This window comes from Pelodiscus sinensis, chromosome 6, assembly GCF_052426305.1.
Source record: "Pelodiscus sinensis isolate ZL-2025 chromosome 6, ASM5242630v1, whole genome shotgun sequence".
In the NCBI taxonomy this organism is placed as follows: Eukaryota; Metazoa; Chordata; order Testudines; family Trionychidae; genus Pelodiscus; species Pelodiscus sinensis.
The window spans coordinates 120,498,183-120,521,527 of NC_143057.1; the positions used below are offsets into that span (position 1 = coordinate 120,498,183).

The following is a 23,345-nucleotide window of genomic DNA, read 5'->3' on the forward strand; positions in this document are numbered from 1 at the left end:
TTTGAGTCTGGGTTTTTTTTTCTGTCTCCTTCAAAACACAGTGTTTTCCTTTGCCATTATTTTCAGTGTCTCACTGCCAGACCATCATCACTGGCTTCTTTCAGAGATCACTTTTAATTCCTTTTCTAATTGCATTCCTGTCATTACAAAACATCAACCCTCAAATGTTCTTCATTTGCACGCACCTGCTCTCTCATTTGTTCACTTGTCTTTACTTTGTCAGCAGATTGGAGTTTGTTCATCACTTGTCTGCTCGAAATAGGTATAGTTTAGATACACAAACATATCAGGGAAAGTGGGAACTATAACAGACATTTGAGTACACAAATACAAGTAACTGTATAGCAGGGTCAATTAAAAAAATATCGGGTGAAATCTTGGCCCCAGTGAAGTTAGTGGAAAATCTCTCATTGTCTTCTATGGATTCAGGATGGCAATCATATGTAGCTAAATTTTAGAAGTTAGACTGTTATTGTCCATCACATGGATGCCTATGGGAGCACACAAGAAGATTCCTTCCTCTCCTGCCACCAAATGCTTGCATATGTCACGCAATGACCAGTTACCCAAGTACTACCCAATTTCAAGTCCAGTCAAAACAGTGGAGCAGGAAGTGCTCAAAGAGCTAGAAAGGCATCAGGGCCGCCATCCCCCCATGTAATGATTTACAGAACATGACCAGTACAATACAGGAAAATCCATTCTGGCCATGTAGCTGCAGCAGAATTCACTTACCTTCTGAGCACCCAGCAGCCAAGGAAGTTGTGCTTTCTACGGAGCAAATGCTTTCACAGGGTTGATGTGGTTTCACACTTCCTGCCAACTTTGCACAATCGAGACCTCAAAATGTATAAGACTCACAACGGGCTCCAGAACAATGAGCAAATGTCCTTAATACCTCGTGTACCTTTCATTCCAAAAGAACCTGCCTCCAGACTTGCTTGCTAGAACCCTGCCACTCCCCAATTGCCCAATTCTGGTCTCATTTTTGTAGTCTTATTGACTTTACTCAGTAACATGGTTTTGGACCAGATTATCTGTTGCTTTCTCGTCTTCTAGCAAAACTCTATATTCTTCTCTTCTGTCTCTTAGGGTGTGTCTACACGGCACCCATACCTCGAAATAGCTTATTCTGAAATTTGAAAGTACAGGCAGTCCCCAGGATACGTACAAGATAGGGACTGTAGGTTTGTTCTTAAGTTGAATTTGTATGTAAGTCGGAACTAGTACATATTGTAGGGGAAACTCTAGCCAAACATTTCTCCAGAGCTCAGTTTTATTCTCCCACACCTCACTTCCTTCAGTCCTTTATTCTCAAGCTGAGGTGTCTTCTGAGAAAAGCCGTTCCGCGTCTCCCTGGTCTCCTGGGGGAGGCACTAGCTTCGCGTCTCCCTGGTCTGCTGGGGGGAAGCAGCTAGTGCGGGGTTGCCTCACCCCGTTTGTAAGTAGGGATCCGATGTAAGTCGGATCCATGTAACCCGGGGACTGCCTGTACTATTCCAACAAGTCCCTTAACCCTCGTGGTGGGTTACAGGGATGCCACAATAGCGTGCCCGTTATTTCAAAATATAATTCAAAATAATGGGTGCTTTTAAAGACACGGATGTTTAAAGACTTCCAATATCCCAAAATAGCACCGCTGTCTAGACTTAGCCTTATTGACATCAGAGTGACAAGAATACTTTGTACTTTGATAGCATAAGTCATTTGAGAGGCTCAAAACATTTTCCAGATGTGAGCCACATTTATCCCTGTTTGACAAATGGGGAAAACAAAGAACGGAAAAATTAAGGGACAGCTCCTCAATAAAATTAGTATTGAGATCAATGGAGGTTGCACAAGATAAGGATTTTGTCCTAAATATAATACAGTAATAAAAGTGAGAACAAAATTTGAAGTATAATCTAGTCTCCAGAGACACCAATTCAAAATTCCCATGCCATCATTGTCTTTAGTACCAATTGGGTTAAGTTTGGTTGGGTTGGGTCCTATGGGGGAGTTGGAGGGGATACCAGACCCTCCCACCCTATTGAGCTCTGGCCTAGGGCCTTGTTTGGCCTACCAAAGGGTCTGACACAAAGGAGCACTTGAAGACTGTCCTTCCTCGGCCACTTCCTCCACGTCTCCTGTCCAAAGTCCAGTCTGTAACCCAAAACCGTGGAAGGGGTCAGTTCAGCACTTGACACCTCTTCATGGCCAGGCATAGCACAGTGTCTCTTTCCCTCTTGGTGTGGCAGCAGTTTTCTCTCATGCCAGGACAGGTGAGTTCCAAGTCTCTCTCCTTCTGCAGTAGTCCATAAACAAAACAAGGGAAATTAACACAAACTGAGTCTACATTCAAGAGGAGGATAAATGCCTCCCTCTCAAGGTGTATCAGAAGTGGGTTCCCCTTCCCTTTGGGAGGGACCTTCAGGCAGTTGTTGATGGGAGAGATCCAGCTTTCCCTCAGGAGCTGCAAGGCAAAGGACCTTTCTCCTTCTTGGTCTGCCCACAATTGAGATGCTCAGCTCCCCTTTAACTCCTTCTCCAGCCTGTGAATCTCTTACAGGTGTGTCAAGGCAAGGGCTGGCTGAGCCCAGAGCACCACCTTGATCCCTTGTTGCCCAGGTTTCAGTAAAGCCCACTTTCACCCTTACTGCAGTGACAACTCTAGAGGAATGTCTACAGCACTCCCCTCTTTAATACCTATAGATGAATGGGAAATGGGTCCCCCCCCTCCATCAAATATTTTAGAGATTTAAAAAACGTTGACCATCCCGAAATGGGACAAAAATAATCTAAAAAAATGTTGAATTAAAAAAATTGGGGCAGAGGGGGAGAAATCATGTCAGGTCAAGCAAAATGTTTAATTAAGATTTCAAACTTTTGTTTTTTCAGTACAATTAGCTTAAATAAAAAAAGTCATTTTAAAGAGGAAAATTAGAAAATTTTAAACTGAAAATGTTGAATTGTTTTAAGACACTTAACATGCGCCCTTTTAGACCACAGCTCTGGTCTAATGGATATCATTTTCACCATGTCATGTTTTTACTATTGTTTCTAAACTTCTTTGTAAACAGTATTTCCTGGTTCCAGTTTTAGCTCAGTATTGATGTAGTCTTCTAACTGCACAGGGCCAAACACAGATGTTTTTAAATGGCAGCTATGTAGCTGTTCTCTAAGTCTACATCTACACCGCAGAGCTATTTTGGGATGCCGAAAGTATCCTGAAATAGCTATTCTGTGTCTTTAATGCACCCATTATTTCAAACTAGATTTTGAAATAACGGGCGTGCTATTCCAGTGTCCCTATAACCCTCATTCCAAGAGGCTGTGTCTACACTGGCATGAATTTCCAGAAATGCTTAAAACGGAACACTTTTCCATTATAAGTATTTCCGGAAAAAGAGTGTCTACACTGGCAGGCTGCTTTTCCGGAAAAATCGTTTTTCCGGAAAAGCGTCTGTGGCCAATGTAGATGTGCTTTTCTGGAAAAAAGCCCCGATCGTCATTTTCACGATCGGGGCTTTTTTCCGGAAAAGACTACTGTGCTGTCGAGACTGGCCCTTTTCCGGAACAGTTTTCCGGAAAAAGGACTTTTGCCCAAGCGGGAGCAGCATAGTTTTTCCGGAAAAGCAGCTGATTTCTTACAGTAAATCGTCACTGCTTTTCCGGAAATTCAAGGGGCCAGTGTAGACAGCTCGCAGCTTATTCCGGAAAAGCGACTGCTTTTCCGGAATAAGTGGCCCAGTGTAGACACAGCCCGAGGGTTAAGGGACTTGTCGAAATAGCGCTTCATTTCAAAATTTTATGTTGTGTAGACAGTGCCAAATTTTGAAATAGACTATTTCGAAATTACTTCAGAATAAACTATGCAATTTGTGTAGCACAAATTGAGGAGCTTATTTTGAGGTAAGGGTATTGTGTAGACACACCCTAAAAGTGCTAATCACCGGAATATCTTGTCCTTATTCCCCCTAAATGTCAATGGGCATCTTGCCATTGATTCAGTGACAATGGGATTAGCCTTAAAGCATGTGGGTGTTTGCTTGCACCTATCAAAAATAATTAAAAAAAACCCAGCCATGAATGTGTAGCCACGCTGCTTACAGAACTTCCATAGTGAGGCTTCAAGACTGTATTATTTTTATCTCCAGAGCTCCATCGGGGCAGAGTGGGAGGAGAAGCATCCTATGGTCACCATCCCTATGTTACCTACTCCTCCCCCAATTTGAGTCCCTCTCTTCCTTCTGTGAAGGTTTGTTTCTAGATCAAGGGATACCATATGTGAAGGTAGCTGAGTCATGTTTCCATTCTGTAGGTGTGCAGAGATTCCTGCTCATGCATTTTTTCCAAGGGGCAAGATCTTTCTCTCTTGCTCTTGCTCTTTTTCTTTTTTACTTTTAAGGACATTCTGGAAAAAAAGAGAACTGAAGCATGTTTTTCTCTATTTCCATAAAGAGGGCTTGAGTGCATGGTATTAGTATCCAAAAGCTATTAAACTCCTTACTGATGTAAAACAGATGGAAAATAAGACAAAAGAATTCACAACTCATGTTAGACTGAATTGAATTCCTTTAATTTCACACAATGAATAACATATGAATAGGATTAACTTTTTTCTTTTCTTTTTTCCCTTTTTTTTCCTTTTTTTTCTTTTTTTCTTTTTTTAGTTAAGTGCTCTATACTGTGCTAACCAGACTTGGTAGCCAAAAGACTGAGCTTTGTTTTAGAAAAAAATGTTTAAAAACCAACATCTAAGATCATGAAGGAGCATGACATTAAAGCATGCCAGATGTATCTAAGCCTCAAATAACATCAAGTCCATATCCATTTTAAATGTACAAAAATGCTTCATGAATAAAAACTGTTACAAAAAGAACATTTCAAACAATGTACAAGGTTTTTTTTCTTGCCTCTATATTCAATAAAATACAAATACATTTTTTTGCTCTAAAATATGTTTACATACAATCAAAGTAGAACATGCAAATTACACTTTAAAAAAGGCTTTTAAAAACCACTTATGAATACAAACTAAAAATTAGCCAGCACGACTTATAGAACAATCTTGTGCCCCATTCGTTTGATTTTTTTAAATTTTTTGAAATACAGTATATACATATTTAACACTTCATGTGCATTTATTATTTAAGAAATAGCTTAAAAGAAAAAAAGAAAAAAGTAAAACAAACCAACATGGGACTGAACTGCTTCCCCCATGTTGTCCAGTTGGCAGCTTTTTTTTTTTTTTATGGTTTTACAATTTTGTTCTTTTTTTTTCTTTCCTTTTTTTTTAGTGTTTTTGTACAACCTTGACAGGCATCTGTAGGAGATCGTGAATAGGTTTCCCTTGTTTAAATGTGCTTCTAATTGTCTCAGAACTGCTGCACCTCATATTTTGGATAATGCTAGAAGGGAGTGGTATCACAAAGGCATGGTCAAAGTCACCTCAATTCAGAAAAGTGTCCCTTTAAGGAGGAGCGTGCTAAAACACATGCGTAAGTGATTTTCAGAGTTGGGGACTGTGAAAAGAAGAGTTAGGGAGATTGTTATTTAAAGAATAATCATTAGTATATGTCTGTATTACTGTAGCACCTAAGACCCCCTCTGACATGGACTAGAGCATCATTGTGCACAACTTAGTATAAACAATACACACACAATGAATAGTCCAAAACACTACAGAAAAATGGAAATTTATGGGTCATGCTGTAGGATACCCTACTATTTATTATTAGTAGTGTTGCTGTTGTTTATTTCTTCAGTGTCCGAATGTATTTGAGGGGCTTCACGCAACATTTAATAGTGGAAGGGCTCAAGAAACTGCTTCCCTCCATGCTTCTAACTGTCCCCCTGTTCCTTGCTTTACACAATCAGTCCTTGGAAACATGTTTAGGGAATTTAGGCAGTTCCTCAGTTAATCTTAATAGTGCTAGGGGGAAAAAATCAAAAAGCTCATTACTGGAATAATGTTGGGTAATAAACTTCAGGAGTGGGATTTTAGCCTTAAGCCTTAATACTAAATCCTTTATGGCCTGTCTGTAGTACATTATCTTATAATGCTCTTCTGTCAGCAACTTGCCTATCATCTTTATAGACTATGCAACAGGCAGAACACAAACGCTGAGTGCCACCGAGCCATCTTTTCTGCCTGCTTTTATAAGAATTAGCATGCTAATCTTCCACCGGCCCATAATGGCAGGGTTCTGATGCTGGTTGGAGAAACAGCCAGTATTGGGTCAGAGCATCCTGGCTTCTTAGCATGTGCCATTGCAAGCTCTTGCACTGAAAAACACAAACCCGCAGTCATGCTAGTTAAAGAGAATTTGGCCTAGATGGTTTGTCACTGTAAACTCTTTGGAAGCTACTGGTGGGGATCAACAATAGGTATCCAAATTGTGCCTTTATTCCTATGTGAGCACTGCTAGGGAGACAAGAGTGTAGGTGCTCTTAGGTACTCTGAATATGGGATGCTTAGGCTCTGTCTAGACTGGCATGATTTTCCAGAAATGCTTTTAAGGGAAAAGTGTTTCCGTTAAAAGCATTTGCAGAAAAGAGCGTCTAGATTGGCACGGACGCTTTTGCGCAAAAGCACTTTTTGCGGAAAAGCGTCCGTGCCAATCTAGACAGGGTTTTGCGCAAGAAAGTGCCGATCGCCATCGGGGCTTTTTGGCGCAAAACACTTTTTAGCTGTCTACACTGGCCCTCTTGTGCAAATTTTTCCCAAATGGGAGCAGCATAATATTTGCGCAAGAACACTGACAATCTTACATTAGATTGTCAGTGTTCTTGCGCAAATTCAAGTGGCCAGTGTAGACAGCTGGCAAGTTTTTCCGCTTTTGCGGAAAAACTTGCCGGTCTAGATGCAGCCTTACTGTATAGTCCCTCCATTTGTTAACAACAGTGTGCTGGGGCAGGTTCAAATCATTCCATCAGCCCACCAACTCTGCCCTCTTGGGGACAAGAAACTCTGAGCTGATTCCATAGTCTAGTGCACAGATAGAAGTTGCTCTACATTGTGCCTGGAGGTGGGGTGGGAGGTGTCTATATATATGGGGTCAGCGAGCTCGTGCCTCTCTGTAGGGGCAGCCAGAATTCAGGATGCAAATTCAGGAGATGTGTGATCTAGAATAGGGCCCACCTGTGGCATCCAGATATGGAATTTGGCCCTTTGAGACCTTTTCTCCACTTTCTAAGCACGTAACTCTCTGTTATGCTAATGGGGAAAGAGAACATTGAATATGGATCTAGAATCTGTCAATGCTGGGATTCGTTTCCATTTGCAATCTACCTGGACAACAAGAACACACTTTTCTTTTGCATATAAAGAGAGACAGTCAATATTTTAGGCCAAAGTGAGGGGAAAATAGTCCCTTAACAATTAAATACCAATAAAGTTGCTGATGGGGGGAATTTAAACATTTCTCTGCAGTACCAAAACTTCAATGAGCAACACGGTATTAGTTCACGAGGAGCAAAAAAGCAAAACTAATGGTAACAGAATGAGAAACTGACCACTCTACTCCTAAGTTGTGTGAATTGCAAAGGAAACAACAAAAGCAAATTGGTAGAATAAATGGTGCAAAAAAAAAATTAGGAACAGAATCATGTGGCCCTTTTCAGTGTTTTAATGAAACTTTTGACTGAGTTAAGACCACAAAATTTGCCCCTAGTTTTTTTTTAAATGCATTCATTTTGAACAATCTAAGGTGCTATAACAGAAGTTAAAAAAAATAAACATTTAAAAAGATTGAGCTTTATGTATACAGTGTCCCTGTAACACCATAGTCTTGATATGATTTTGCAAATAAAGAACAGAAAAGAAACTCTTTTTTGGAGAACTAATATTTTTATTTATTTAGTGTTATGCTATTTGAAATGTCCTTGGCAACGAGCCACATCAAAGATTTTTCAAACAAGGGAATCATTTAATAATTCCACTTTCTATTCCCTCACTGGAATTTCCCTCTCTTCCTCTTTTAAAATTAATCTTGCCATGCCAGGTGTTCAGTATCTTGGAGGAATTAAAAAATATATAAAGTTGAAAGTTCCTGTTCTAAAATGTCATCAACTGACTTTGAAAAGTAGTATAACTGCAAGAGAATAGGTTTCATCTTCAGTCTTAGTTTTGCTTAAAGTTTTTAACTGGGCTGTGGACATTTAGATCAGGTATTTTATCCAAACTAAAATCAATGGCTAAATTTACGACTTGGATGAGAAATTTACAATTTAAACTGACCATTTAAAGAGACGATTTGTCACACACAGTTTGCATCCATGCAGACTGATAGCTTTGTAATTACAGTATGTACAAAAACTTTTTAGTTTATTAAGGCAACCACAACTTGGAGAACTTGTCCAAAGTGGCATTAATACAATTGCAGTGGTGCTACCCTTTGAACATTATTTTTTATTTTTCAGATAAGAACACTTATTCCTTTTTTTTGTTTAAGAAGTAATTGCCAAGAAATAACTTACTTCTTCATATGGTTTTATTTTCTGTATTTTTAAAACAACCTACTTTACCTATTTTCTTTTAAAACAACATACCAAGGCATTGCTACAGTTTTCATCCAATCCCGAAAACATTCTGCACCTGGAATTCCCACTGATTTCAGTGGGACGTTACCGTGATGGGAACAGGTAGGACTGAAACCTCTCTTGTCTCCCCCTCTCCTCATTTTTTGGTGATTTTTTCCATATTCTGCAATATTTTCTATTCCCCAGAAGTTTCTTGCTGTTCTTTTGCTGTTATGTACTGGGCATGAAAACAACCGGGTGACCACTTTGTTAACATGCCAGTGAGAGTGACAAGTTGCTTAGCACAAAGGTGCTACCACTACTGATTATCCAAGTACACCTTATTTTTAACCACAATGCTATTCCACCATTCCTCAGGATAGCACTCGGAATGAGCGTGTATGTGCATGTAAGGCTGTATTTGTGTATTGCGTCTATTGCAGCTAATCCTTATGTAAGTAGGCAAATAACTGAGGGAAAAAATGTATCCTTAGACTAAGAGTCAGGCCATTTGGGAGTACGATGTGCCCAAAGCCTAGCAGGTTTATAAAACTCAAAAATTAAATGAGTTCAAACAGATCATAAAAAGATCACAGTTGAGGAATTTACATTTTTTTTTACAGTGAGTTCTACTATGCTCTAGCTATTCTTAGTTTTGCCTGACCCACCAAATAAAACTGAAGTTGTGTATGCCGTTCGAATGATGATGCTGAGTTGCTTACTGAGAAGAGAGCTTTCTGCTCGCAAGATACGAGAATAGCAATGCTGAGATGCTGATTTGTTTTGGACACTCTGCAAAGTGGATGGGCTCACTAACCTTGAAACCCTCCCCCCCCCAATCCTTTTCCCCTTCTCCTAAGGGCTAATGCCAAAGATGAGGATGAGGATGATTGGTCAATCCTATCAGAACAGTTATGGCTGCCATGCTACTGAAAAGGGGAGTGACTCTGATTGCTGCGGCAGATGTCAGGCAGAACCTACACCTCTTATGCACTGCAGTGTGTCGGTCCTGAAGTGCTCAGCACCCAAGACTGGAGTTCCAAGGGATGTGTCTGTACTAGGGAAGAACTTCGCTTTCACTTCCTCTAGCTTTCCGGTGCCTTTTCACTTTCACTTCCTCCTCCTCTTCTTGATGCTGTTGCAGATGTGGTTTGTTTTTTCTCTTTCCAACTCGTGGTGTCCGGGGAAGAAGGGGAGGGGGAGGCGGAGGAAGAGGTGGGGGAGGAGGAGGAAGCGGTGGTGTCTCTCGAGCCATGTTGATTACCGCCTCAATAGTGGCCATGACTGTATCTTGACTGGCTGCTTGTTCCAGTATTAAAGGATTCAAGGTGGGTCTCTGACCTCGTTTGCTGGGAAGGTCAACACATTTTTCCAGAACTGGCATTTGGTCTCTAGAGTCTTCGTCAAACGAGAAAGGTTGCTTCCGGGGACGCCCTCTCCTCTTCTTTACGAAGTTATTGCCTGTCTTTGATTGTCTCTGCAGCCGCTTGGCTTTCAGGATTTTGTTCACGTGATCCAAGTTCTTTTTGGTGGACAGGATCTTGGTGTAGTTACACATCTTGCGCACCTCACACTGGATTGCTTCGATTTCCCGACGCTTGAATCTCTTTTTCAGCGATGAGCTGGCTGCTGGGAGAAAAGGAGAGAAAGATCCATTGTTAAAACAAAAATGAATGGAAACTGTCTCGCTCCTCCCATGTTCAGGAAGGTGAAAAGCTGACATGTTTAATAGGGCAGAAGGCACATGTTTAATAGGGCAGAATGCAATGATTAGTAGGAACGCATGGTGATAAATAATGACAGAAAGATGGAAACCTGCATAGAAGAAGCAATTAAGAAGAAGAAGACGACAAGATTATTTCTTACAGTGGCAGAATTAGCCATGCAAGAACAACTATTATCATCTTTATTGCCAGTTTAGATGAAAAACGTTAGGATCCTGGCTACACAGCCTTCCTCAAAGATCTGTCCATTGTTGGGTCCTCTCTTGAACAACCTTTTTGGGTACGGTGGCCAGTCTGCTTTTCAGCCCTTTTGCCTAATGACTTGTGAATCTCCAAAGCACCAAACACTTGCTACAATATGTTTCACAACGGGCTTGTTTTGAGCCCACTGTTATATAGCTCTGTTCTGCAGGGACTTGTTTCCTGTCCCTGCTCCCATGCCTTCCAGTGGAATTGGAGGGCATGATAGAGAAGAAACGCCACACTGATTTAATGTACCAGTTGTCAACCTTGATAGGACTGGTCGCCAATCTAGCATGCACCACCAATTCAGCACACTTGATGGCTTCATCCTGACCTTCAATGGTCACTGCAGTATCCATTGCACTTCAGAAATGACAAGAATCAGCTGTAATGACTAAAAGGAGACACGTTATTTAAATCAGTGGACAAAGACTTTGTGGTTCGCTTTGGCTCCCAGACACACTTACCCAGCTTGGGCTTCTTCATAGCACCACCCTAAACGCAGACCTGAACTAGCCAGTCATAAAATGGAGAGCTACCTATGCTACAATCACACAGAAAAAGTCTAAAGTCAACAACAGTGGCCACATTGCAGTACTACAGTAAACCTACACTTAGAATGTAACTTCAGTAGACTTCCGATAATCCGGAACCTATGGGACCTAGGTGGTGCCGGATTATCAGATATGCCGGACTATCAGGAGGTACTATAAGCTGGTTATATATATACTGTATACATTATATACTGTATATAAAGTGTTCTTAACCCTTTTTATTGTACATACTGTATACAGTATACTGTAATGTTTTAGTTTTTTTTAAGCCTTTTTTTACCCTTTTTGCTCAGTTCAGCTGCTGCCACTGTTACCTTGTGACTCATTTTTTGCCAAAGCTTACTCACTAGGCTCTTGCCATTTTGATGCCGGACTATGAGGAGTGCCGGACTATTGGATGCCGGAGTATTGGAGTTTTACTGTAATTTCTTGGATACCAGAGCAGCAGCGGTGAGTAAATACTGTCTCTTTAGTGTGAATCATTGTAGATTTCTTTGTAAGTTACATTCTGTAATATCTGGTGGATGGGAGAAACTCAAAACCCATTCCTAAGTAAACACAATCAGAGAAGCATCCAAAATACCTCATTAAAACACCTTTTCTCAAAATGCTTCTGCACTAGTCTTCCGGGCAGAACAATGAAGTGAAGATGCACATGGAAAATTTCTTCACATTGGGGAAAAAACATCCGAAAACTTACCAGAATTTCTAATATTAATACTCAGCTGGAAGACTGTCATTCAAATCCCCTACTATACTTTTTTTCTAGGTTAAACTGAGAATCTATATCGAAAGGAAAGAGGAGCCAGTGATTAGGACTCTAGATTAGCACTCTAGGGTGCATCTACACAGCAGGGCATAACTCCAAATAAGCAACGCAAATCAAGCTATGTCAATTGCGTACTTTATTTCAAAATAGCTTATTTTGAAATTGGGAGTGTCTACACAGCACTTATTTCGATATAGAACACGCTTCCTCTGACTTCCCTTACTCCTCATATAATGAGGGTTATAGGAGTTGGAGTAAGAAGTCCTCCAGCTTGACAGTTTTTTGACATTATTTCAATATCACTGCCTGCTGTGTAGATGAGGACTATGTTATTTCTAAATAACCCTAGTTATTTCAAAATAATGTTGCTGTGTAGACATACGCCTAGAGACTTAGGCACAAGTGCCCCCTGTACCAAAAACTCCCTATGTGATAAGTCATTTTGGGACAAATGCAATTAAGTTCCTCGCAGGATTTTCACAAACACCTATGTACCTAATTTCCATTAAAACAAATGAATGTTAGATGCCTAGGTGCATTTTAAAACCCCAGTAGGCCCATATATCTTGTAAAATGGGGGTAAAAGTACTTTCTTGCTTAACGTATGTATTGTCAGGATATATACACATAAGAGATTGTGAAGTGCCCAAACATTATTGCAATTGGAGCCATGTAAGAACCTATAATAAAAGATATTGTTTTACTATTAAATTTGTAATGTGTTCTAAAGTATTTTGTCCTTACATAATTATGCATTTAAAAAAATCTGGTACTAATATTGCCAGTTTAAAAATCAGTAAAATGTTGCTTGTATACCTAAAAATATAGTAATAACAGTGCCAACCAACTGAGGGCTAAATTCTGTATTTGCTTGAATGGGATTCTTGGCATCAGTGGGGTTGCATGGGTCACACGTAACAGCGGGCTTTATGTTGACTTATCTCCATTGACTGCGAAGTTATCAAGGCCTAATCCAAGATTTCTTGCAGTTCATGGAAAAATTCCCATTGACTTCCATGGGCATTGGATCAAGTCCTTTCTGTTAATTCAGATCACTCTAACTTAGATCAGAATCTAAGACCGTAGTTAAGTCACTTGTCCAAGATCACTCAGTGAGTCATTATTCGAGTTCAGAACAGAACTCAGCAGTTTCTGGCTCCTGGTCCTTTGCTTAAGATGCTAGATCTTTGATGTCTTTCTTAAATAGTTTAATTGTTCTTCACTGGATGGGGGCTTCTGTTCACAGTTCCTAACTTGCTCACAGGTCATTGACTAACTGACCATCCCTTTATGGATGAAACTGAATGTATTGATGAAGCTACTGAAAATAAGTGGCTTTCCTTTTAGTCCTAACTGTTCTGCACTAACAAAAAAGAAACGGGAGAATTCCGGATTCTGCAGTCAAGAATAAAATATATTTCACTCAATTAACCTTGGTCTGTGTCTACTTGCAAACTTAATTTATACCTCACTGCCAAGCAGTCGTTTGGGTTTGAAATCTTGGAAGTTTCAAAAGCAGCCAAGATTTCTAGAAAAGGTTCACTTGGGGGTTATCATTCCCTTCATGGATAACAGCCCAATCCTTCTAGCGGTAGTTTAAAATGAAGTACTATTTTAGTATTTTCTGTAGATAACCAGGAACAGTCAAGTGGCAGAAATCATTACTTGCTTGCTCTGGGATAGACCAGTTTCAAAATAAAAAACTCATTCATTGTCTTCCCCCTTTGGAGAACATAAATTATTTGCTCGTATAGTACCGTGTTGCTTGGATTCCACAAAGAGCTTGCATAAACAAACCCAAGTTACAATGCAAGAAGTCGCAGTGAGTCATAAACACAACACAGACATATGCTCTCATATAAATAAAGACCTGGATGGCCAACATCCCAAAGTCTGGTTTTCATTAATTATGAAACAAAATATATTTTCCATATGTAGCCCACTCTCCTCCCCACTCCCAAAAACATCACTGACAGTTTGTGACTCACAGAGGACAAAGAAAAGAGGAATGCAGTCAGTTTGGTAACAAACACAGAAAGGCTGGAAATGAAATATCTCAACTGCTAGGGAAAATCCAATTAGTTGCACTACATTCTCTGCGAGTATTTTGGTCACCCCTACCAAGTGTAGATTAAGTGTTCTCAGGTGGAGTGCTGGTCAAAGACTGTTTTTTATTTCCTGGCCTGATCACATAGCCTAGGATGTGGTCACATCCCTGTCACATGGGAAGAGTCCATTTCAAATTGTTTCAATGTCTATCTTCCAGTATTGCCAATCCCAAGTATTTACAACTCATGAAACTGGCTTTAAAATATTTTAAAAATACATGTGGGGTTATTTTTATTTGCTTTTTGTTTTCTGGATATCCTCAGATCAAGCATTTTCAAGAGTTTTTTTTTTCCAGCAGCCATGAGGATTGCAACTTATTTAAAAAAGAAAAAGCCAAGATTCTCATGTGATCGAGTAACCCCCAAAGGAATGAATTTAAAACAAATACAGCAGATGTTGCGAAACTTGAATCAAAATTGCAAAGAGTCGGCAACACTCTCTTCCCTTCCTTTTCATAAACTCGTAGATGTTAAGGTCAGAAGGGAACACTGTGATCATGCTGTCTGACTTCCCGCCCACTGCACAAAACGGAACCTCACCCACTCCCCTCCCCAGCAATCTCTGGATGAGTTACTGAAATCCTCCAATCATGGTTTAAACTGGCATAGGGAACCTTTTTCAGGTTGGAGGCCATTGACCCACAGAAAAATCAGCCAGGGGCCACATGCAAGTGAAAAGCCACAAAAAAAACCCCACCAAAAATTAAACAAAAAAACCCAACCCCTCCCCTCACGAATTAAAAACCTCTCACAGATGCAGCCCCTGACTAATAAACAGAAAAAAAAGAGACACTCATCTCACTCATTCAACTCAGGGAGCCAGGGTTCTCTCAGGGTATGTCTACACTACCCCGCTAGTTTGAACTAGCGGGGTAATGTAGGCATACCGCACTTGCAAATGAAGCCCGAGATTTGAATTTCCCGGGCTTCATTTGCATAAGCGGGGAGCCGCCATTTTTAAAACCCCACTGGTTCGAACCCCGTGCAGCGCGGCTACACGGGGCACGAACTAGGTAGTTCGAACTAGGCTTCCTAGTTCGAACTACCGTTACTCCTCGTGAAATGTTCCTAGTTCGAACTAGCGGGGTAGTATAGACATACCCTCATTCTTCAAGCCATAGGGCTTCCAGATTAACTCTTCTGGGAACCTGGGGCTTGTAGATTATGTGGGGTACTTCTAGGCTCTTAGGTGTGGCCAAAATGAGGGGTTCAGTATGTGGGAGGAGGCTGCTGGGAAGCAGGGTGGGGGCGCAGAGCGTGGGTGGGAGGTAGGTTGAAGGAGTGGGCTGAGGGTAGGGGTATGAGACCTAGGCAGGAGGTAGAGTGCAGGAGCTGGCAAGGGGGTCTGAGCAGGAAGGAGCAGACAGGAGGGAGCAGGAGGGGGTTGGGGGTGCAGGTTCTGGGTGGTAGGGGGAGTGCAGGAGTGGGCTAGAGTGGGGGGAGGTCTGGGAAGGAAGGGGATGTGAGAGGGAGCAGGGAATGGGGGGGTCAGATCAAGGTAAGCCATCCGGCCCATAGGCTGCCCCTGGTTTAAAGGCTTAATGTTACAGAAAATTCTCCCTTTCCCCTAGTTTAAACCTACAAGTGACCCATGCCCCACGCTGCAGAGGGAAGTAAAAGCATACAAACAAACTAAAAGAAAACACACACACACACACACACACACACACACACACACACACACACACACACACACACAAACCAAAAAGGATCTCAGCCATTCTGATCTAGGAGAAAATTCCTTCCGAAGCCCAAATATGGCAATCAGTCTCTGAGCATGTGAGCAAGATCCACCAGTCAGATACCTGGGAAAGAATTCCCTATAGTAACTCAGAGCCGCCCCCTCTAGCCTACCATCTCCAGTAGTTTTGCTGCTGGCAGTCACTGATGGGCTGCATCGTAGGGTTGCCAGGTGTCCGGTATTCTACCAGACAGTCCAGTATTTGAGCCCTCTGCCTGGTAAAAAAAATCACGTGCAGTGTCCGGTATTCTCTGATTTTTCCGGCTGGGCACCGGACGGAAGACTGATGTGGGTAGCCCCACCAAGTTTCTGCGCAATCCCAGGCTCCCAGAGGCATTTGCGGCCCCGCCTCCCAGCTGGGAGTCCAAGCTGGGGGGCGGGGCCACGAATGCTGCTGGGAGCCTCTGGTCGCATCAGAAGCCTGGCAGGGGCATGGGGAGTGGCTCAGAGTCTGCCCCTGTGAGAATTCTGTGCAATCACAGGCTCCCAGTGCTGATCGTGGCCCCGCCTCCCAGCCTGGGAGTCCCAGCTGGGAGGCGGGGTTGCGATTGCCGTTTTTTTTTGTTTTGCTCGACCAAAAAATACCGGAGATCATCTGGCAACCCTAGCTGCATGCCATTGTAGGCAGTGCCCTCACGCCATCCCCTTCAGTCTTGAAGACAGATTTTTGTATGCTCCTTACAGCTCCCTATGGAAGACTGTTCCAGAACTTCACCCTTCTGATCGTTAGAAACCTTTGACTAATTTCTAACCCAAACTCATTAATGACCATTTGCTTTTGTGTCCATATTGGCATGTCACATAAACAACTTCTCTCCGACTCCGGTGTGTATCCCTCTGATGTGTTTACAATCATATCACCCCCCCCAGCCAAGCTCTGTGATGTGTCTCTTCTGCTAAGGTAGGTTTCCCATTCCTTAATCATCCCAGTAGCCCTTTGCTGCAGCTGCTCCAGTTTGAAATCCCGGCCCTAAATCAAATGAAAATAAAAGAGCAACCAAAGATCCCTGTGGATTATAATCTTGCTACAGATATCTGCCAATAACTGCTGTTGCTGCACCTCACTGACTTTCTGATCATCCCACGCTTCTTTTTTTTCAAAAGAGTTGCTTTTGAAGTGGGCTGTTCTGCCACTGAGGTTTTAGTGGGTGGACATGTGATCTGGCTACTAACTCCTATCAGCAGCATTCTGGATAGCCTCCAGAAGCAGAGATCTGGTGTCTTCCTTGGTTTTATTTAGATACCGTCTCTTCTTCCTCACTGACTAACACTGACTAACATTCCTTGTCTGACTAACACCTGGGCAGTTTGACTTTGGAATGGACTGTTCACTTAGCAAGTTGCCAGCCACTTTCTGTTGGATTCGACTATGTTTTCCCACTTCCCAGACTTCGGCATGACTGTTAGAGTACTGAACGATTTTACAATTCCAGGGCTTATTACCATTGTGTTAGGAAGCCAGTCAGATGTGGGCATAAATGGTTTTGCTTTTCTACTTTTGAAGCTGCTGAGCTTGTATTCCTAACACTGAGTGCAGGAGGTCAGACTAGATCAGTGTAGGCAAGAAGCGGTTGGCTGCAATTCATCGTTCCCAGCCAAAGGGAGATGTGGGAAGCAGCGTGAGATGAGACACCACTTCCCCCTGTTGGTCGGGCACAGTGAACCGCGGCCAATGAGAGTTGTGAGCAGCCATACCTGCAGGCTCCTAGCATCTGGCAGTCCCCCGGGGCTAACCTTGGTGAACCATGTCTGATCTGCGGGCCACTTTTTACCTATCCCTGGACTAGATGATCATGATGGTGCCTTCTGACAAAGGATGTAAAATCTTGTTTAATTAGTTAACCGATTAAACATAGTATGCAACCAGTTAATCAATTAAATGGGGGCAGGCGAAGATGGGGGCTGTTCTGGTCAGACTGAAGCACCCCTGCGCCCATGGTGCACGTAGGCTGGGCCTGCCTCAGACGGGGACTGCTCCATCTGGGCTGGAGCACTCCTGCCTGTGGCGGGCTCCACAGGGCTGGAGCAGCCCACGGTGAGTAGGGGGGCTGATCCAGCCCCTGTTGGTTAACTGTAACCAGTAAGTATCACCCGATAAGAGTGACGCTTACTGGTTAACCGGTTAAGCATTTACATCTCCACTTCTGACCATATTAGTCTCTGAGGTGTGTTATGATATTTTATGAATGATAAGTATGCCTCTCTTGAACAGGCCTATGAGGTCAATATGTTGAGTCTTAAAAAAAAAAACAAAAAAAAAAACAAACAAAAAAAAACTTTTACAGACTTACAAAAGGATCAGTGCAGAGGGTGGTCAGTTTGGGTACATCTAAACTACATGCCTCCGTCAACGGAAGCATGTAGATTAGTTTATACAAAAAAGGGAAATGAAGCGGCGATTTAAATAATTGCACCCTTTGTGTTGAATCTGCATTGGTTCACCTTTCTGTTGTCTCTATGCACTATGAGCCAGATTGTTGGGAAGAACAAAGATCATTTGACTGCACATAAGCCTTACTGAGGTGCATTACTAAGTCGTTTGGAGCGAACGGCAATGTACGGTGGGTCCTCCCAGTGTTGGGGAGACCGTGCTGGTGCTCCAGCCCCCTCCCCTCCACTATTCCACTGCAGGGCTGGAGCACACAGAATCTCCTAGGCTGGGCACCACTAGGCTCTGGTGTGGGAGGGGAATGTGGGGCGCGTCTTTCTCCTCAGTTGGGGCACCTCAGTGAAGGTTTTGTTTTGTTCATTTGTGCTTCTCACTTGTGTGTGGCCCCTGAGGAACTGCTGGTATGCCAGCACGCTGATGCCAGCCAGAGGGAAGCTGACATGGACCCCCCCACGTGGGACACTGCCAAGAGGGAGGTATGCAGAGCACACCGCTAGAGAACCAGGTAGGAACTAGCTCAGGGGAACTTTGTGGAGAGCAGCAGCTTTGTTAAAACAGCTCAATATGTTTCAGTGGGATCCGCACTGAACTGGTGGTGGGCAGCCCTGTCACCCAGGTTGGGATTTGGTGGAGAGGGTGGGGCTGGGTTCCTGTTCCCTACCACCACTGCCTCCCACAGTGCTGAGTCTGTACCTTGGCTCTGGCTGGTAGGCCACACTGCCCTGTGGAAAGAGGGTGTTGTTAATGACTTTGTCTACTAGGCCACACTGTCCTGCAGGAAGGAGGAGGACATTAGATTGCAAGGCCTTGGAAGAAGAGGGTTTTGCGGTTGAGTTTGGCTGCCCAGCTAGGTTGTCTCTAGATAGTAGAAACTGTGGGTGAAGATGCAGACTAGCAAGTCAATTAGGGTTGAGCCCCACCTGTGGGGCCTTAAAGCATGGGGCCCACCCCTAGAGAGGGTTGGGTGTGCCAACCCCATTTCCCTGCCCCCACATACATACAGGCAGACCTGCCTCCCACTACGTGAATCACAATAATTAAAAACCAAAAAATCAATCACAGCCTTAAAAAAGACATTTTTATGATTTACAATAATATATGGAGATATACCATCTCCTAGAACTGGAAGGGACCTTGAGAGGTCATTGAGTCCAGTCCCCTGCCCTCACAGCAGGACCAAGTACCATCCCTGACAGATTTGCCCCAGATCCCTAAATGGCCCCCCTCAAGGATTGAACTCACAATTCTGGGTTTAGCAGGCCAATGCTCAAACCACTGAGCCATCCCCCCAAGAAAACAAGAAACCATTTATAAAGGGCTGGACTTTATGTCTCTTGTCTCCTCATCTGCCCCGATACAATGTCACTCTGTCTTGCCAATAGAGACAAATTGAAATGGCTACAAGCCATGCCAGGAAGCCACCGAGGTTTGATATGATACAGGAAATAGCTTCTGAGGCAAAAGGGGGAACCTTTGCTTAACCTAGACATTTCCACTGCTGGTTTACAGCTGTTTGAATGACCCAGTGGCCAGCACAGTGTTAAACGAAGAGGTGAGCATGGGTTTATCATACTGTTGGGGAGTTCACCGCCACCTCCCTAACTTTATTCCAGACAGCTTTGGTCTGTCTGTAGCACTAAAGATCATTCTTAATGACTGTCATTAGAAATCCCTTTGGAGTTGCCCGAGGCCATTTACAACAGCATAGTACAGAGAACGGTGTGTGTGAACCAGCTGGGCTCAGTTTGTAGACTTGGTTTGCATCAAGAAGTTTTCAAAGAGCTCCCCATTAATTACAGGAAACCCACAGTACTGTCCTGTTTTCCCATTAACACAGTTTCTTTCGGGTTTCACTAAATTATTTCAACATCTGGGCTACAGATAAACCAACAATTTAATTAGACTTCTGAAAATAGGAAGAGTGAGCTATGCAGGCAAGCATACACTTTCATCTTGGAACTGATCATAAAATATTTGTGTGCTTTTATTCTCCACTGCATTAAAAATAATCTGTCCTTAGCTCAGCTCTTTGATACTTTCCTGTATATAAACAGAGACTCCTGAATATCTGATACAAAGAGATTAGCTTTATAGAAACCACTATATGCGTGGAGCCCTTGTTTTCATTATTCAGCCAGGATGAAGGCATTCAGTAAGGATCAAACCACTTTTGTACTTTCCTGGCCTTTCATTAATTAATTAAATAGCCAATCCTTGCAAAGTGTGGCACCAACAGTAAATACTTATTATGCCCATTTTGCAAATGGAGAAACTGAGGCATGTCAGGGTTAAGAAACTCTCGAGGTGCAAGAAGGTCTCAGTGGAAGGCTCTGCCCTGTGGATTCCCTATTGTTGGTGGCTGGGGTTACCCTCACATCTAAACTAGAAAAAGATGGTCATGAGTATGAAAAATTCACATAAAGTGCTTAGTTTTGTTACATTCAAGTCATAACGCAAGACCTCTCTCTTGATGCAAGCTTTCCCAGAGGAACAAAGATGATGGGCAAATGACCTAGCTACAATTCTAATAAAAGGAAATTGCCAGGAATTATTTCATTCAGAACAGCAGTACAGAACAATGGGAAGAGGGAAAAACAGTTCAGTGAAAGGATGGACCCAGTGATACTCTTAATTACTTATTTTTCCCCATTTTCTCTGAAGGCTCTAATCAGTGCACTAGCTGCTTTTCATGATGTATATAAAACCACACTAAAATCATGGCATCTCGGCCAACACACCTGGGACTCAACCAAGGTGCTCCTGAGTTAAATGAATGTCCTCTGTGGATTGGCACAGATGGATACCTGCAACACACATTTACTAGTGGATAATATATATGAAAATCTACCTCAGCTGCTGCTTAGCTATCCATTGTGAATTTGGCAGAGTGAGTGCATTAGATGAAAATTGCTAGCTAGCAAGCAATGAATGTCAGAGCTGGGAATAGAACCTGAGAATCTGATTTCTAATGCTCTGCCCTAACCACAAAGGATGGCACTACTTCCCTCATTATTACAATGGTGCGGGTTTGATTAATATAGCTCCAAAGAACTCAGCTAGCACAGTGATAAGAAAACAATAGAAAAAACAGGGCCTGATTAGCCCATCGATTATGCACACTGGCAAGGGCTACTGAAGTCAGTAAGAGTTGCACATGCACAAACTGTTCATCTAATTGGATGCTTGTGTAAAATAGATAGAACAATAGACAGAAGAGGCAGAGAAAAGACTCAGTTACCTGCGTCAGATGTTGCTGCTGATGAAGGTAGGAGCGATAACACTGGCGTTGGTGGCACGGCAACATTTTCAAGAGCTGCTGGTTTCCTTCTAGTCATCATGTTACAAGCAGAACTTTCTATTCTACTATGAAGTGAAGTCTGGTCTGCTTTTAAGTGGGGACTTGTTATTCCTGGGGATTGTAAAGACAAAATAATGTGTGGGTGAATAAATATGAAGTATACAGGAGTGCTGTGCTGGATATCCATTAGAGAAAATGAACTACTGCTGCCTTAGGGTATGTTTAGACTATGGGACAAGGTTGAATTAAGATACGCAACTTCAGCTATGTTAATTGTGTAGCTGAAGTCGAAGTAGCTTAACTTAACTTTTGATGCTGTCCACACTGCAGTAAGTTGAAGGGAGAATACTCTTCTTTTGACTTCCCTTACTTCTTGTGGAAGCAGGACTACTGGCATCGATTGGAGTGCTGCTCTCAGTTCAAATTAGCTGTCTTAATTAGACCTGCTAATTCGAACCCTAGAAGAATGACAGCGGCAGCTTCGATCTTCCTCTGTAGTGTAGACGTACCCTAAGCGATACCAATATATTTCCATACCCCCTATACAAAAGTGTGTAATATGGTTTTGCAATTAGCAAAGATCATGATTTGTATTTGTATTTAATAATTTGCCTTAGAATGCACCATCACAACTCTCTATAAACAATGCTAAGCTAAAATAATGAGGCAAGGGTCCTACAGAAAAAAACAATATGTGATCATGTAATCACATACCACATCATAAAGCATACACACAAGGGAGTTGAATTAAAGTTGCATAGACAATCTTCATTCTGGCACTTCCTAACATTTGAGCGCATGGATTTGCAAACTTAATAATGTTTGTTTAATGTAAGTTTTGTATGTTTAATATATATGCATAGAGCGTGAAAGTGAGTCTATTTATAATGCATACAGTTATGTGTGTGTACATATAATGCTAACAACCTCATGAAAGCAACATCTGGTTATAATTAAACTGAAGGGCCTATATAAAAAACTGTATGAAAACATGCAGCTATAACCTGTTGACCTCTATTGATAAAAAAAAAAGTCTCTGTGAAACTGTGCTTCAACATATCAAGGGACAGTCATTCATTTTTCAAAAGTAATCCCTCACAAACCACTTATCCTCTCAAATCTCTACCTGCACACGGTGTTTGCATTAGGGACCTTGATTTATGGATTCCCGCTCCTTGAACGTAGAGGCCTACTTCCTGTTGCCGTGGTTACTTGGATCTTGGTTCAAGGTTAAACTACTCCCAAATCAAAATCAGTGGCAAGCACAGCATCTAACAGCCAGGTTATTGACTACCCTAGGATGCTTAAAGGTCAAAGACCAAAGTGCTGCTTACTGCCTTCAGGGTGAGTCAATATTTTCAATATTTTTATTCTGTTTCTTCTGAAGAAGAAGTTGCTGCTCAATTACCACCTAGGCAGGTTTAGCAAGGTCATACAAATCATTGAGGAAAATCCTCCTTCTAGGGAAGCATTATACATGTAATGAATTACTTCAAAGGCTACCTCCCTCCAGTTTTAGCTTGTGACTTTACAGAAGGGCGTCATTGATGGTTTTGTTCTGTAAGGTTTTAAACGTTTTGTGTAGTCTAATTTACCTCATGATGTTAAAAACTGAATCATTACAGTGACCTCATTTGCTGATTGGGTATTACACTGAGATTGGAATGAAAATCACCAGAGTTCACCTACAAAACTGAAAGTTCTTCACAAAAGTGGATTTGGCATTGCCACCTCTATTTTTACACATAGGTAAACTGAGGCACGGAATAATGATTTGCTCAAGGCAACACAGTGAGTCAATGGCAGGGTTTGGAGTAGAACCGAGTCTTCTGTCTGCTAGGCTGTTGGAGCAAGCTTCCCTACTATCACTCTCTCTTCTTGAGGCTGTTTAGAAAGGAACGCCACATACATTTCATATACCTTAGAAACTAGTGAAAATTTCTTCCTGACTTAATAGCCACCATTTGTCAAGGAGAACCCATCATTTAAAATATGCATTCTCTGTGATATCCTACAA

General features: G+C 42.2%; 1 protein-coding gene across 10 annotated transcripts in view; it reads right to left on the reverse strand.

Annotated features, from left to right (window-relative positions):
• Window positions 1-4,536: 4,536 nt before the first annotated feature.
• The window catches only part of SETBP1 (SET binding protein 1), a 360,349-nt gene continuing 341,540 nt past the window's right edge, over window positions 4,537-23,345 (reverse strand). For 5 of the 10 annotated variants that reach the window (XM_025178256.3, XM_025178255.3, XM_006136782.3 and 2 more), the window contains 2 exons: window positions 21,269-21,439; window positions 4,537-10,131 (listed from right to left, as the gene is read on the reverse strand). In XM_025178256.3, coding sequence (XP_025034041.2) covers window positions 9,560-10,131; window positions 21,269-21,439 — 743 coding nt within the window. In that variant the 3' untranslated portion in view covers window positions 4,537-9,559. Of the gene's footprint in view, window positions 10,132-21,268; window positions 21,440-23,345 lie in introns of those variants that run through there. The other 5 variants (XM_025178259.3, XM_006136783.3, XR_003086873.3 and 2 more) reach the window with 3 other exon arrangements.